The sequence below is a fragment of the Hylobates moloch genome, unplaced genomic scaffold, assembly GCF_009828535.3.
Source record: "Hylobates moloch isolate HMO894 unplaced genomic scaffold, HMol_V3 SCAFFOLD_7, whole genome shotgun sequence".
Lineage (NCBI taxonomy): Eukaryota > Metazoa > Chordata > Mammalia > Primates > Hylobatidae > Hylobates > Hylobates moloch.
In genome coordinates, this window is record NW_026652282.1 from 9027019 (window position 1) to 9044816 (window position 17798).

Genomic DNA, 17798 nt, shown 5'->3' on the forward strand with positions numbered 1-17798 from the left:
AAAAAAAAAAAAAAAAAAACAACTTAAATCTCACTGCCCCTATCTTGGCCAAGAGTCAAAAAGCAGACCTCCGGCACTTTCAGAGATAAAGAAAGCTTTTTCCACCCCAGCTGTGAATCAGTTCTATCTACACAGCCTCATTTTCCTTATTTGTAAAATGAGGATAATTATACACCTTTTTACAGGATTTTATGGGGTTTATATGAGGTGATTCATGCAGAATACTTACCACGAGTACCTGGAACTTAGTAAATATTCAAAAAATCTTCTGTTACTAATTAAATAAAGAGTACTCAACAAGGAGTCAGCAACCAGATTTGAACCATGTGACTTTGGACACAGCACTTCAGCTATCTGGGCCTCAGTTTTCTTATATTAAATTAGGGAAGTAATGATTATGTTACTATATCCTGTGATAATGTCATGATCATCTTTAATGCCCCAAGAGCCAAGTAAGAACACCCTTTTATAGTTAGTTCATGCAAGTTAGCATCTAGTAGGCAAAAATGCTAGAAAGAATTACTTTTCTTTATTCCTAATTCCAAGAGGGTAGTGCATAAATTCTGTGGACAATCTAGTAAGCAATTTTCCAAAGTACGTTGCCTGAAGGCTCTAGGTTTAGAAAAAGCCATCAAGAAGAGGTTTGAGAAACTTTGGCATTGAAAGTCTGGGCATCAGAGAATAATTCTTTTAGGACCACTTTGGTGGTGGGGATGCACTGGATTCATGAACCATTGGTAGCCATGGAGTTTTCCCTAGTGGTTGGTGGACTGCTAGAGACCTTAGGTTGGGATGTCACTTGCTAGACACCCAAGGAAGGAGTGAGTGAGAAACTTGGTTTGCCACAGTGCCCTTCTTAACTGATGCTTGGTTTCATCTCTGAAACAATCTTGACACTCTCGTGATGCTCCCTAATGCCTTAATCCCCCTCATTCTGCTCAAGGTATACCCTCTTGCTACCTGTATTCACCCTCTGTGCATCCACACTTGCTAGGGCTAGACACTGAGTGAAAGTGTAGCTATTCCCTGCAGAAGGAGCTCATGGCTAGGAGCAGAACTAATGATTTACAGCAGGGATTAGCAAATATTTTTTGTAAAGGGCCAGATAGTAACTATTTTAGACTTGATGAGACATACAGTTTCTGTCACAACTACTCAACTCTGCCATTGGTTATAGCACCACAGCAGCCATGGACCACATGTCAATTAATGGGCATGTCTGCATTCCAGTAGAATTTTATTTAGAAAGTGGGGGCAGTTGGTTTTGGCCCTCAAGCTACAGTTTGCTGACTCCTGGTTTGGCAGAAATAAAATACATATATTGTTAAGGGCTGTGCAACAGAGTGTTTTCAGGATTTCGGGTTTTTTTTTTTTTTTTACATGGAAAGTCTTGTCCATTTTGAAAATGATATAACATTATAAAGACATTAAGGTTAATCCTCAGAGTGGTATCATGTAGATGTATTTCAGAAAATAACAATAGTAGTCCAGCGAATAACTCCTCCAGGTACTGAAGATTATATTTGTTCTAGGTGGAAAGCTGGTAAGCCTCTCAAAATGAGAATGTTGGTAACAAATAAAAGTTGACATCTGAATTAGATCTCTGACACAGAGAACAAAAGGCATTTTGAAACTTGAATACCTATAGAAGCCCCCTGAAGTGCAAGACTACTTGAGTTAGAAGCAACAATGATACTCATCTCAGTTATATGAAAAGAATCATATATATATATATATATAAATTATATATATATAATTTATATATATACACATATATATGGAGAGAGAGAGAGAGAATTTGGCCATGGACTGAAGGTAATAAATACCATTTAACAAATGTAATGTTTCAACATTGAAAATGAAGAAAAGGCCTGAAAAAGCCTGGAAGAGTTGACATTTTTTATTTAAAACTTTTATTGGGGAAAAGTTTAATGCTTTATGCTACAATTTGATTTTCTGGTTTTCAAAGCAGCCAAGATACAGAAACTGTAGCCTCATTAAATCTAAAGAAATAAGCGAGTTGATCAAGTGTGCTCATTGGGTACATAATAGATAGATGAAATGCAAATACTTACTGGAAAATATGATTAAATGCATAGTGTTTTCCAAGTCATTTTAACGTTTATGTCCAAATTAATTTTAGTTTAGGAATCAGGTAGATAAATTCTAATTTACTGCTTTTCACCCAAACTTGAATTGGAACTAATATTAAAACTTATGATCTTTGGTTCATGGGTTAATTGAGAATCCTGAAAGGAGTTTTTTCTGGCAATTTAAAAAAACAGAATTTTTAAATCGCTTAGCAACGTAATTTAACATTTATAAAGTAAAAATAAAAGCCACTAATAACCCCTCTATATTGTTTATTCTTTCTTCTTAAAGACTTCACTCTTAAAATACTGCATCATTAAGCAAGGTGCCCTTGTAGTCTGAAAGCAACATATGGACAGAGTAAATATAATCCCGATTAAGCTCCCTGTTTTATATGGAATGGCAGTAGAGCCAGACGTTTTAAATACCTGCAACTTGTCAACTCCTAATTTGTGGTTTCCCATAGGACTAAGGCACTATAGTATATTTTTCCTAACTACAGACGTTTGCCATTTTTAACCATAATAAATATACCAAAAGTTTTTAAAGCATTATATTATCTACCTCATTTAAAGATAAACATCTGTTTGCTTTAAAATTGGAATAAAGTCTATGAATCATAGAATAAGTGGCACATTTTATAGGCCATATGCACAAACTCTAGAAATGGGCTAATTTTCAAAATTTATTATGGACAGGCAATTATGTGCTTGAAATTTTGCAAGCCTATATGATTCATTACCTAAGCCACATTGAGGATTTTTGCATTTAAAATGTTTTTTTTTAAGAGGGCAGTCACTTGGGCATATTTATTTTTTTGAACTCAGTTACTAGAGGTGTGGCCAAGATGAAAGGCAACTGAAATTGGCCTATGTTCATGAAGCAGAAATTATGATCGTCAGAAAAGTTAGCTTTCGACATAAGGATGCTGACAAAATGAATCTTCATTCCTTAAAGTTAGCCAGGAAAAGAAATGTTTCAGAGGATGCAACTCAGGTTCTGAAAATTAAAATCTGAGCTACAAATGGGGAAAGTCTTACTTTATAATTTCTGCAAAATTTGAGTTTACCTTTTATGACTCTGTGTGGTCTATGACATGCAGCAGAAAAAACTTGTAAACATAAGTTTTTTGACAAAAGATTAGAATCATGATCTTCCCTTGCTATGGTTTAACAAGCCAACCAACCAGTTTGTTTAGAGATGAAATTACATTATGATTGGGGAATCTTTCTGACATTCACATAATTTATATAAAAAGCATACACACACCTGGCTGGAAGAAACATATTCAGGTATGTAGCTTTTTGTTTGGTGGCTATCTCCAAATTGTTTTAATTTTTGCCAGAAGACTATACTAATGTCCACTTCCAGGAATGTAGGTGTATCTGGTAGAGATTAGAAACAGGTTTCCCTAGGTCTTTAGATAACAGGTATGCTTTTCTGATGTGTAAGGTGCAATGAAAATCTGTGGTTCTGCATTATCCTTTCCCATTAAAAGATCCTTTTTCTGTACCGTGCAATCATATACTTTTATTGGGAGATTATGGAAAGGGCCTTCACCTCTTGTACCCTGTAAAACATAAAATATTGCTATAGTATCACTATGTGCTTACAGTGGAAAGTAAGTTTGACAGTAAGCTTTATCCTCACTTTTGGTCATATTTTCTTCTTTCAGGGAAGGAACCAGTTCTGCATTAAAATTGTTTAAATGTATGAGGTAATGAGAGTCAACCTAGTTATTTAATTTGCGTGCAAATGGAATTGCCCCCAGCCTTCCTTTTCTTTCTTTCTCAGATTCGTGTCAGGACCAGGCCATCTATCTGGTGCTGGAAATCATCTCTCCCTCAATAACCTGCCTCAATGGTGGTGCAGTGTTCCCTAATATGGGCACTGCCAAGTCAAGTGCAATGACAAAACTTATGTTATGCAAACTTATTCTAAGTGTATACTTTATGTAAGGTGCACATTCTTGGGAGATAAGGCAAGATTCTGCATCTTCTAAGTTACTAAGCCTCTCTCTGTTCCTCCACATAAATAGGTGTGGTATTTGCAGAACTCTCTTCATTGGTTAAAAAAAAAAAAAAAAAGCCAACTTATGTATAGGCATGTAGCTAGAAGAGGTTAGAAGAGGTGTTTTGGCCCTTGTGGTTATTAACTTTGAGTTCTAATTCTTTCTGTTAAATTTGACAAATCTTTATTGTGCACCTGTTATGTGCCCACTGCACTGTGAGAATGGATGAGACATAGTACCTGCCCCAAAGAGCTCACAGGCTGCAAGGAGAAAAAGACATTAAGACAGCTCTAGTACATCTCAGACAATTACTATTACTTTCCTGTGAAAATGCATCTTTTAATAAATGCCAGGTATTGCTCTGAGCTCTTGATATATGTTATCTCGTTGCATCCTCTCAATAACACTATGCGGATTATTATCCTATAGTACAGAGATACAATTAAAGTTAACTAAATTTTTGAAAGTCAGAGTTCCATGCCTACTTCATTGGTACCTAACTCAAGGAGTTGTTGGTTTCACATTTTCCTGGGGAAAGCACTGCATTTCATTCAGAGCTCTGTGTTAGGATATGCATCTTTCTTTCTTTCTTTCTTTCTTTCTTTCTTTCTTTCTTTCTTTCTTTCTTTTTTTTAAGCAAGGTCTCACTTTGTCACCTAGGCTAGAGTGCAGTGGTGCAATCACAGCAGCCTCGACCGCCCAGGCTCAAGTGATCCTCGCACCTCAACCACCAGATTAGCTGGGACTACAGGCATGCACCACCATACCTGGCTAATTTTTAAACTTTTTTGTTGAGACGAGGTCTCGCTATGTTGCCCAGACTGGTCTCGAACTCCTGCACTCAAGCCATCCTCCCACCTCGGCCTCCCAAAGTGCTGGGATTACAGGCGTGAGCCACTGTGCCTGGCCTAAGATGCGCATCCTTCTTAACTTGACATTTTAAAAAAGCTTTCTTAGTTTTATATAATCGTTTCTTTGAAAATAACACATTGCCTCCTACCCAACACAAGGAATGTATTATAAGCCTCCTTCCCCTTGGACTCTGAGTCTAGCCTACTCCCATTTTCCAGGGCCATTTCTCTCCCCACTGAGATGCTTTCACTATCAACTCTCTTTTACAAATTCCAGGGCACTTAAACCTCTGTTTCCACCAGGATACTGAGTATACTAGTTACCTGCTCCTGCAGGGCACATTTTGTCTTCTCTTTTTCTCAGCCTCTCTATTGCATTAGCCCTGAAGCCTGGTTTTGCATAATCACAAATTCCGTTTATGCCTTTCCCCAAGCAAAGGTATGGTCCTCTTGCAAGGAGGAACTGCTATCCGCTTAGAGTAATTAGCTTCCTTTGCAGCCAGCTTCGACAATATCATTTATTTCACCTCAATCACCTTACTTATGACTCTAATTTGCACAGAAGCATTGATTGCACCTTTTCAAAGGAACCAATGGAGTTGCTTTAATGCCCGTTCTTGGTGACGGAGTCTTTGCCTGGTTGAAGTTCTAAATGCAAAACTTTTATTTCCCTGTGTGTGATTCACTTTTAGAAAATAACTTTTCTAATTTCTAAGATTTTTTTTTTGGTCAAAAGGCAGAAAACATGGCAGAGACCAAATGAGGGCTGTTTGAAGTGGTTTTCTCTAAGTTCAAAGATTGATACCATAAGGACTTGCTTTCTTTAGATCTTGTTCTAGCTCCCTCTGAGGTAGCCAGTAGGATGCAGAATATATATCTCTGTCAAATTTCAACTGGACAACTGTTGGAGCTCTGTAAGTTCTCTGTATCTGGCAGTTGGTATAGCTACTTGTGGAGACCTAAGTGTCAGCATTAGCAGTGGCCTTGCCAAACCTCACCTTGGTAGCGCTGGGCTGGGAGGCTTATTTCTCTTTGGATCACTCCTCAAGTTATAATAACGTATGGGATTCAGAGAGCTGAATGTTGCCTTTACTGTCCTAGACAACCCGTTCTAAGAAGAAGATGCATTTTCTGAGTAGCGTGGGAGAGATACATCTTTTCTTAAATAGAGGCCTAGAGTAGTACCTGGTACACTGCTGATTCATGTATGGAGCCACATCATTAAGCTCACAGACACTGTGCAGGGAACCATAACATCTCACACTGGCAGGCTTATCTTGGGAGAAAGGCCAACGGATCTTTCTCCATAACATCTATTATGGACTTTTAAAAACTAACTATGTTTTTGATTTAGCCAAACAAACTAATCCCATGCTGAGCCTGAAAGGTCACACCGCTGGTTCAGGAAAAACGTCCAACTTCAAAGCGAAGCTTTTCTGTTTAGCTGCAAGGATAGGAAAAGGGGATTCAAAAAGGCAAGCAGTGTGTGTGGCGGCTCAAAGCTTTTGATGAAGAAGAGCAATGGAGTGAACCAAGAAAAGTGATCTGGCAGAGTAGCAGGTTTGAATTGGATAATATTAGGGGAGTATGCTGGCAGGGCTTGAGTGGGACTGAACACTGGAAAATGGTGTACTTCTGTGTGTGTTAGGAGGAAGCAAGTGGGCAATGTAGAAAAAGTTGAGTTTTGAGAGGTCAGGATGTATAGAATAAAGGAACGAAAATCTGTAGACACTTTCACCAACAAGGAAACAATTATAGCAATTCAAACACAACCCCAAATTGTCATTAAATCCATGCAGTATACACTCCTGGCCTCATGATTAATGCCAATATTAAAGATGATCTTTTCATAGGCAAGTGTTCATTAAGAGACTTTTCTGTTTATTTATTAGCTCAATATTTTTTAATTGCAAAAATTAAGTAAAAAAAATCATTACTGTCATTGTTCAGGAATATTGGGCTATATAGAATGTTAATTGAGGATCCAGAGAGAAATCATATGTACCTGATTAGGAAAACTATGATTAGGATTTATAAAGAATGCACACATATTCCAGGACTATACTGTGTAATATTTTAAGTGTCTGGTTTATGAAATTTATTTGGAATATAGGATTGAGGTAATGAAGTACACTTTTATGAACCATCTAGATCAAGTAAGATAAGGAAATGGTCAGGGGCTATTATTTTCCTTATTAGGTGTTCTAATAACCAAATATGCCTTTGAGCTTAGTGACTGCAGAGGTGCTTTGTGACAGTGATTTATACTCTCCGCTTAGGATGGGTTGTGAGGTCAACTGTGGCTTTGCAGAATGAACCTTGAGGAAGATTGACCATTCAGAAAAAGGCAATTGGTGAAAATAGTTTTTTATATGGTTAGATTGTTTTACTGTTAGTTTTTGATGTTACATTCTAGCTTCATAAAATAATATTATTTCATTCGGCGTTTAGTTTGATTTGACTTAGTAACAAAGAAAAAAGGGCATGTATACTTGTCTCAGTCCATGTAAGCTGCTCTAACAAATTACCTTAACTTATAAACAATAGAAATGTATTGCTTACAGTTCTGAAGACTGGGAAATCCAAGATTAAAGTGCCAACAGACTGGGTGTCTGGTGAGGGGTCACTCTGCTTCAAAGATAGTGCCTTCTTGTTGCACCCTCACACGGTGGAAGGGAGGGAACACTGTGTCTTCACATGGTGGAGTGTGAAGGGGAGCTTCCTTCAACCTCTTTTATTAGGGTGCTAATCGCATTTATGAGGGTGGCCCCTCATGACTTAATCACTTTCCAAAGGCCCCACATCTTAATATCACACAAGGGGGATTAGGTTTCAATAGGAGTTTTGGAGGGACACATTCAGGCCATAGCAGTGCCCATGTGCAGAAGTGTGCCTAGTTGTAGATCTGTGTCCTAGACAGTATATAGTCCTGTGGAAAAGGCAGATGAAAAGCAACTTGAAAGGAGACTTACAACATCATCTGCATTTCCCCACTGTGATTTATAAACTGAAAATAATCATTCAACCATCCATTATTCAGTAAACACTGATGGAGCAGCCATTATAGGCATTGATTGAGCACCTATGTGCCAATCAGTGTGTTCGGTGTAATGCAAATACAAATATGGATGAAACAGTCTCTTGTCTGAAAGAATTTACACACTATTTGGGGACACAGACATGATTTAAAAAGTACAAATTGATAGGTGCTTAAGTGGATATAAAATATTTTAGAAATTTAGGGATCGTTGCCTAATGTTGCCCAAGTTAAGCCATTAGAAGGGAAGACACAGCGGTGAAATACGTACTACCTGGAGGAGCTTTGGCCAAAGAGTTGGTGCAGCATTTAAGTTTTACAACAACCATCAAGTAGCATCATTATTGCCTTTTGATAAATAAGAAAACAGAGGTTTCCAGAGGTGAAGCAACTTGCACCAGGGCAAATGTCTACATGGGTAGAGCCAGGATTTCTATCTCAGTCCACTTCACTCCAGAGCCCACCTTGCCTATGTTCCATGTTGGATCTTGAAGGGTAAGTGGGAATTCACCAGTTAGTGTGTAGAGGAAAGGAAATTTTGGCCTGAGAGCAGAGCATGTAGAAAGGTCCTAAAATGTCCAAAAGTTTCTGAGTTTGGGTTAAAGCATTTTAAGAGAAGGACAGCAGGAGGGAAGGAGCTTGAGGGTGGGGAGATTGTCTGTAAACAATTAAGGGCTACAATCCAGGCCAAACATCCATCTGGGAGCAGAACATTTTAGTTTAGTCTTATTTTAGAAAGGCTCACTTCTAAGGATTTTTTTAATTCAACGTGGTTAAAATATAGACAAATTTAATTTATTGCACCCGAAATCATGTTTTTTGAATGTTCCAAGGCATTTTTCTCATATTAGGACAGGATGCATATGATCATTTATAGATACCAGGCTTCTGTGTATGGACCATAGTTTGACTACATGAAATTTGTTTTTGTTTGTTTCTTTGTTCTTGCCTTTATGCCTTGATGTTTTACATCATTGTGTATTCTTTGCTTTTTACATCTTTAACCCCACTGATTATACTCTCATTGGTCCTGGCTAACCTATGTCAAACCATTGTCCATTTTCAGGTACCCAATTTGCCAGTTCATTAATTTCAGGCATATTTCATTCTTTCAGCATTCCTGGGAAAGAATGAAGTAAGAGACCAGGCATAGCCTGACCAAATTCTTGCTTATATACCACAGCATCATTGGAAAAAGTTTAATGATTTTTTTTTTTTTTTTGAGACGGAATCTCCCTCTATTGCCCAGGCTGTAGTGCAGTGGTGCAATCGCGGCTCACTGCAACCTCCGCCTCCTGAGTTCAAGAGATTCTCCTGCCTCAGCCTCCCAAGTAGCTGGGACTACAGGCACGTGCCATCATGCCCGGCTAATTTTTACATTTTTAGTAGAGACAGGGTGTCACCATATTGGCCAGGCTGGTCTTGAACTCCTGACCTCATGATCCGCCCACCTCAGCCTCCCAAAGGGCTGGGATTACAGGTGTGACCCACCACACCTGGCCAATGGTATTTCTTAATAAACAAATTTGGGTAGCAATCAAGCCACTCAGTGGTAAATGGGATTTTCCCTCTACGCATTCTAAAAGTTGATTCGAACCTCTCCTGAGAATTGTTCTTCCTGATAGACTGCAGTTTCACAGTACTTCTGTGCTATCTGCAACAGGTTTCCCACTAGTGGCACTCAAGGACTGGATTCTCAGATTGCCAAGTATTCCTTAGGCTCATTACTACCATGTTACACCAATACAGTGTTGATGGTATCATAAAAGTTAATAACCACTGCATAAATGTCAGTTTTTCCAGTGGAAGTGAAAACAACATTTCAATACTCAGCATTTTTCAGACATGTTTAATCATTTGCATGCACATTTAGTTATGCGTAAAACGGTCTATGGAGTATTGTCAAAAAAATAAAGAAGACAAAACCTGGCTTTATATGAGAGAAGAGAGAGAGAAAAACCAGCCTAGGAAGAGTGAGTGTTGGTTCATATTTTGGGGGAAACTGATTAGTTAGTTGGGAAAGAGGTCAAAGTAGGCAGTTTGTCCTTTAGTAGGCCAACTAGGGTTATCAAAGAGAACCATCACAGTTCTGAAGGATCTCTGAAAACCTTGAGATCTTAGCTGAGAAGTACATGTGACACGTTGTCTCCGTGTGAGGTTGGCCACTGTCCCCTACCTTAGGCAAGGTCTGCACAATTTCTCTCCTCAGAATGCTCACATTTTAAAGATAAAAAAATTTATTTTTATGTAGTCTGTGGATCTTCATTTTAGGTTATTTTATTTGTTAGGGTTTTGATTTTGACATCAACATTGATTGTCAATGGGCTCCAAACTTTCCTTACCTTTGTTAGTTGCTCCACGTTTTACAGATGTTCATCTGTGCAACTAATGGTCTACCTAAATGATCTGTTCCAATGAGGTGACTTTTCAGTTCTTTGCCTCCCCTTGACTGCACTCAAGGTAAATGGCATCCCAGTCATGTCAGTTGAACTATTCAGCACATTTTACTGACAGCATCCTGGAGTGAGGACTGGGAGTCTCTTTACTTGACTCACTCTTAATTTCAGGAAAATTACAAACTTCACTTTATTTATAAACTTCAGGCCTCCAGTTCTCAGCGTAGTTTAGTTTAGTGAGTTTTTGTTTTCTTTTTGTTTTCAAGTCAGTTTTTAAAATCTCTAAAATGACTGAGTTTGAGGCCATGATGTTTCAAGTTATTTTAGCCTTTAATTCTGGAGCTAGGACCATTCTTCATAAAAACTTTTCTCCCGACGCATTCCCCTTTACCTTCAAGGCATGCCATAATATTTCAGAATAGTGTCATTTTAGGAAATATATCAAAAAAATTTATCAGAAAGCAATGATGCATAGGAAGAAAACTTAACGAAATATTGTCCTATCTTGAACCATTTTTTTTTTTCTTCATGGGTAAGTTACTGATTCTATTAGAACTCAAATTGTGATTGCTGTCTAATTCACGGGCACTTTTGCATCTTGATTACTGACACTAAAGGAAAGATCAAATTTGTTTTCCCAAACTATTGTTATTGTTGCCGTTGTTATTGTTATTAACATACACCATTTACTGAGTGTTTGTTATTTTTCAGGCACTCTGCTGTTTTATGAGACAGGCATTAGTGTCCCCACTTACAGTTAAGGAAACTGAGGCACAGAGCAGTTCAGTGGCATGAGGTCACACAGCTGGTAAGTGACAGATCCAAGATTTGAACTCTGACTCTAAACCTTGAGCTCTTAATATTCTATTACATTTGATTTTTGCTGGTTGACTATTGTTATGACTCTTCCATAAATTTCTATATTATTTTATGTCTCCCAACAAAATGTATGAACAACCTGTGATTCAAGGAACTTTAAAAAAAAGTCCCTTTTCAGATATTTTAATGGCTCTTGAAATTAAAATTCAAAAAGCTCAGGATCACCATAGTTAATCAGAACTAGAAGCTCTTATAGAATTACTTTCTGCTTAATTCTGTAGGGGAAAAAGGCTAAATGGAAAGAAAGTAATTTATTGCCAAAATACTGATTTCCGCCTCTGAATTTTGGCAAATCGCCTATATCTTTTAGAATTGATATTCGATAGAAGAGATCAGATTTGTGAACCTGAGCCCTGTATTTGCTATGCTCTAACTACTAAAGCAGATGGGTTGACTGATGTTTATTCATTCAACAAACATTTAGTTTTTGGTGATGCTTACTTGGAGCTAGCTACAATACAAGACACTGTAAAAGGAATAAAATAACAGTTGTCTCTAGGGTTCCATAATCTAAAAGAGGAAGGCATATCTGAAAGCAAATACGTATATTTCTATAAGCAATTGCTAGTACTTATTGAATATTTCTCTGAGCCAGGTGATGTTCAAAGCTCCGTACACATAATGTACATAGTTTGGCAATCAAGACCCTATAAAAAAAGGTGCTGTTTTAATCCCCCTTAAGAAATTGAGGCATGAAGAGGTTAAGTGACTTTTCCAGGGTAACAACTATTAGTGAAAGAGCAGGAAATTCAAATACAGAGACCATGACCTGGAACCGGTGCCCTTGACGGGGTCATGGGTGGGTGTGGTCTATTCTAGCTGAGAAGAGGACATTGGAGCTTGGTTATGAATGACAAGCTCACACTGGGAAAGCCATCCCAGCTAAGGAAATATTTGGAAAAATAACAGAGGCAGGAAAGTAGAAAGCAAATGTTTGTGGAGCAGTGTCAGATCAGCCTGGTAGGAATGCCATGTGTATGACATAATGTGGTTAAAGGAGTTAAGGGTCACTTTATAGAGGGCTGTAAAATTAATTCATAATTCATTTAGCAGATCTTGTGTCTCACTAGCCATGTGTCCGTTTTATACATATCAATTCATTTATTCCTCATGATGAGGTGGTGTGTCATATAACCATTCCCATTTCACAGATTGGGAACCAAGTATACAAAGAGATTAACTTGCCCAACATCACGTAGCCAGTAAGAGGTAGAGCTGGGATTCAAATGGGGAAGCCTGGTTTCCGAGGCCATAAGTGTAACTGTGATGATGCCTCACTACTTACAAGTGGAATGATGTGATCAGAGTTCAAAACCCATGAGTGAGGACCCATAAACGGGAAAGGAAGGAAAAGAAAGACAAGTGACTTGGGGAGAAGAGACCAGCTGAGGTCACTGTGGCACTCCACTGGAGAGACAGTCAATTGACACCAGGATGGTAGCAGTGAAAAGGAGAAAGATGAATGAGGTAGGGATGGGATTTGGAAGTAGGAGCTCAGAGTGCAAATTCTGACCCTGTCCATTACTGGTTACTGAGTGACCTTGGACTGGTGGATTAGCCTCTGTGCTTTGATTTTCTAATTCACAAAAAGGGGAAATGCAGCAGAGCCCGGGTGAATGAATTCTATTTTGGCCCTGCTGATTGGGAGGCGTCAGCAGGCCATCCATCTGGCTGGGCCCAGCAGGTCAGTTAGAAATCTGGGTCTGGAGCTCAAGAAAGAGGTCAGGCCTATAAATGTACTTAGGAGTCACCTCTAGGGATGTGAGAGTTGAAATTGCTAAGAGGGATGTCTAGAGGGGAAGAGAAATGAAAGGAAGAGAGCTGATGAAAAACCACTCACCTCTTCCTGAGAACAGGTCAGGATTGATCAGGAGATTACTAGGAGCATATTCCATTTGTCTATATTCATTATTTGATAGTTAATATATTTTTTGAATATGTGAAACTGTCGCTGACCGCTTTTCTCACATCAGCGTTTTTTACCTGCACACAATTTATCATGAGCTTGAGGTTGTGAGCACTGATGACACTTATTTATTGGTCTCTACATTTGCCGTTGCTTTGGAGAAAATCACTACAGCAGCATGACCTCAACAGCAGCCTCATATTACTAAGTTCATGAACAAAACCTGAAAGTAGGTTTTCCCTTCTGTATTTATGTCCCAAAGTCATCATTTTCTTTTCTAAGCAGCATCATATGTTGCCAGAGAAATTATGAAGCTGTTATTTGGTGTTTTATTAATGTATGCATTCCCTTAATTTAATTTGGAATTGGAAAAGGTACTGTGTGACTTAAGTTGTTTGGAAGAGCAGTTGCCCCAAATGGGCTTTGAATTGGCTTCTGTTAATGCCTGTTTTGTTTTTCACTCTCACGTCCCTTAGTACACATCACTAGTGTCTATCTAGACTACCTGCTTTTGCCTAAGGCTCACCTCAGCAGGCTGCACCATTCAAAAAATAAAAATAAAGCACACAAACACAACACCAGGAAGCCTTGCAAAATCAATGTAGGTCTTCGCTGAAGGTCTTGAGGTCATTCCATGTGAATGTATGTGTGTGAGATGTGGGGGTCATCACATCTCACTGCAAAACTTTCCCCTAATTATCATTCAACTTTCTCTGTTTTCCAAATCCTACTCCCTCCAGTACTGCTCAAATTCCATTTCTTCTCTCCTCTTCTTTCTCTCAGCCACCAGACCCTCCTCCACTTTTTAAAATCTTTTGATATTAAATTAGACCTCTTATCTGACTCCCCACTCGCATCCTCATTTGCATTCCTTGTCAAAACCAACCCCTTCTCTTTATTATTCACCATCACTAGGAAGTCAGAGAGGATGAATTTTAATGCTTTGACCCTGTCAAGAAAATGTTGATTTTATAATACTAATTATTAAAAAAGTACTGAGCCCCATTCAATAAATCATATACAGCAGATTCCTAACCAAAGAGCATTTATCTTTTTGTACTTTAGTGAGATTTCACTGACCTTTGCAGACGAGTTGTGTTGACTTTCTTTGGAGTCTGTTTCTGGCTTTTTGTTGTTGTTTTTGCAGCCTTGAGTAGATGGCAAGTGCTAAATTCCAAGTGTATGGCGATCTCCCCTGATCCACCATAGTGGGGAGGGGGGATAAATCTAACTCTGAAATTCTCCTTTACCCATTCTTGCACCCCCATCTAAGCACACACAAAGCAGGAAAAATATAGTAATCAAACTCTTTCAAGGTTTTTGTTTGTTTGTTCAAAGGTAAAAGTTAAACCTGGTTAAAAATGAGTACAAGAAATTCCAGGCCTCATTCCAGTCAGGCATTCAGTGGGTAGATGGATAATGGATGGAAAGATGGATGGATTGATGGATGAATGAATGGATGGATGGATGGATGGATAGATGGATGAATGGGTGGATGGATGGATGGATGGATAGATGGATGAATGAGTAGATGTGTGGGTGGGTGGATGGATGGATGGAGGGCTGAGTGGATGGATGGGTGGGTGGGTAGACTGTGTAAAAGGAGGCAGTCCCCCTCCTCATGTAATGTGTGGTGGTGAGAGAGATGGGTGAGTGCTCACAGCCTGGTTATGGATGTGTGTGACCTTGCCTTTCATATCTATTTTAGCATCAGTTTAAGAAGACACTTCCTTTTCTTCTAGCAATTGCACCTCTAACCCTTTTTCTAGCAAATTCAGAAAGCCTGAGTAACTTTCCCAGTAGCCCAGGTGGTACTGGGCTTCTACCCAGAGAAACATGGATAGAACTGTCAACCAGGGCTAATGATGGTGAGCGCTTGGAGAATTGGGGAACCTTTGCAATTCCTCATGTTGCTGATTTTTATTACCCATTGCCAATTCCCCATTGGATCAGTCTATATTTTGTGATATGAACACATGATTTGTGGATACTGGGAGACTGGGAGGGATGGTTGCAAATCTAATTTGTCACTAATTGAGCCAATGTAGTTCAGTCCTGTTAATTCTGTACTTTATTGAACTCTAAATCTATTCACATCTCATAAAACATGATTAGTCTCTCTAGCTCTTTAAAATACAACAATATATGGCGTGCTTAAGGCTTAGGAACTTGACAAAGAGCCCAAGAATAACTTTTTCTCTGAATTCATGAAAAGCATTGGTTAAGCTACTTTATGAACAAGAAATCTATAAGGAAAAAGAAAAGAAATCTTCTTTACAAACAGTAAAGCTTAAGAGAAATACTCTTAAGATTTGAGATGTAGTTTTGCCTTTGAAATACCTTTTGTATGAGAATTTTAAAATCTCTGTTTTTTTTTTAAGTATATTGGAAGGGTAAATACTAAATAAAGGTTAGTGTAATTGTCTTAAACTACCCAAAAGTTTGAAGCCAGTTGTAGAAAAAAACAAACTAGTAAGCAAAGATATGGTATGTTGTTGGGATGGCAAGCTGATGGTTAATAGGAAATTATCATGAATGAAATAGCATTATGATTCACCAGGGAATAAGTGGAAAGGTTTCTTGGGATGATAGTGTTTTGCAGGAAAAAAAATAAATAGGTTGCATTGGGATTATGTAAATAAAGGAGAGGAAGGCAGAGTCCAATCTGAAATTGTTATATTGGGGGATTGGGAATGTATTATAGACAAGGCTCTGAGCATAGTGGGCTTAGAAAGAGTCCTGGGTTGAAGTTCAAACCTTCTCAATCATTCCTGCTGAAACCTTGGCAAACTTATATAATTTCTTTGCTTAGATTGCCATATATGTAAAACTGGCAAAATAATACCTACTCCAGAGAACTGCTGTGTAGATTATTAATAATGATGTAAGTATATTCCCTCCCTTTTTGCCCAGCATACCTTCTGTACATACGCCACTGCTTTTAGCACCCCTTACAAATAATTTGGAGTCTGCCTCCTAGATTTGCCAAAAATGGAGCATACTTTTTTATTCTTCAGTCACCTTCTTGATTTGCCCCTTTATTTGTTGAGGGAGGGTACCAATTACAATTTTTAGTGATTCAAATGGATGCTTTCATTATTTCCCAAAATAATATGATAATAATATCCCCTTCTCTTAAAAAAAGTCATCTTAAATCTTAAAAGACATTTTTACTAATTCATACCAGTAGAATTGGCATTTACAAATAGGATATGAAATTATGTGGAATCTATTATCCACTCTTCTGAGACAAGTAGTTAACATATGTAATATTTTTCATTGCCACAAAAGCGGTTGTATAATTCTCTTTTTGTGCGCTTAATTGGGGTAGGTTGTGATAATATAGTGATTCATCCTGGTTGGGAATATTGTGTTTAATTATATAATCTGATTGAAGAAAAGCTCCTTTCTTCAGATTGGGCACAGGAATGCAGGCTAGATAAATTTGATATTCTTTCTAGAATATGTCTTTAATATTTTATATATTTAATCTTTTCCATGGCCATTTGTTATAAGAATTCTGGCACTGTTTATCATCGTATAATATCTAGAATTTTTATTTTTTATGTTTCTATTTTTTTGAGACAGGATCTTGCTCTGTCACCCAGGCTGGAGTGCAGTGGCGTGAACATAGCTCACTGCAGCCTTAAACTCCTGTGCTCAAGTGATCCTTCTGCCTCAGCCTCTCGAGTAGCTAGGTCTACAGGTGCACACCACCATGCTGGGCTAATTTTTTTTTTTTTTTAGTAGTGACAAGGTCTCACTCTGTTGCCCAGACTGGTATCGAACTCCTGGCTTCAAATGTTTTTCCCACCTTGGCCTCCCAAAGGTCTGGGATTACAGGCGTGAGCCACAACGCCTGACCTTGAATTTTTAAAAGTACCTTATAATATTGATATAAAAATTCACCCCAGAATTAGTTTAATTATACATGTGAAAACATAGGTGATAATTTTTGAGAAGAAATATTAACAAATAGTAAATAGTAATAAGTAAACTTTTTACTCATTCTAATTATTTCATAGAAGTGTCACAATATTGAATTTTGGTCTGTCATCTAAGGTAGTATCAGTTCATTTAAATTATTATTTAAATTGTCCATCACAGTGGAAGTCATTATTTTTAAATATTACAGTGAAATGTGCTCAGTTTTATTTTTTAATTTTCAGTTTTTATAAATGTTGTGTTGTATTATTATATACATACAGATATTTTATATTTCATTATTATTGCAAATTTTTCCAAGCAGAATGATGCAATTTAAAATAATACCATCAATTTTCATTTGAAGCAGTATTTCATATGTAAACATATATTAGATATTCACATATTGAACTTGTTTTTTCCTGCTAGGGGAATCTAATTTATGAACAGTTGTTTAGTGGGAACACTCAAAGTATTAAGGATAGATTTCACTAGATTAAATTCATGAGGGCTGGTAACATAAGTTATTTCTACATCATCACTTAAAAACAGTTACAAACCTGTTACACTGAGCGGTCAGCAACTTATTTTAACAACAAACCAAGCTTGGAAATGAAACTGGAGATTTTACACTGATGAAGCTTTTGTTGCAATCAGCTGATGACCCTATTTAGATGTTCAACATTCTCCATTCACTGAAGTC

At 37.8% G+C, this 17798-nt stretch overlaps 1 protein-coding gene across 3 annotated transcripts in view; it reads left to right on the top strand.

Annotated features, from left to right (window-relative positions):
• FRMPD4 (FERM and PDZ domain containing 4) overlaps window positions 1-17798 on the top strand; it is a 611249-nt gene that overhangs the window by 199204 nt on the left and 394247 nt on the right. Inside the window, exon 1 of one of the 3 annotated variants that reach the window (XM_058441281.1) lies at window positions 11097-11194. The exons of the other annotated variants lie outside the window; for them this stretch is intronic. Within the exon in view, the coding sequence (XP_058297264.1) occupies window positions 11178-11194 (17 nt within the window). The 5' untranslated portion in view covers window positions 11097-11177. Of the gene's footprint in view, window positions 1-11096; window positions 11195-17798 lie in introns of those variants that run through there. 3 annotated transcript variants of the gene reach the window in all.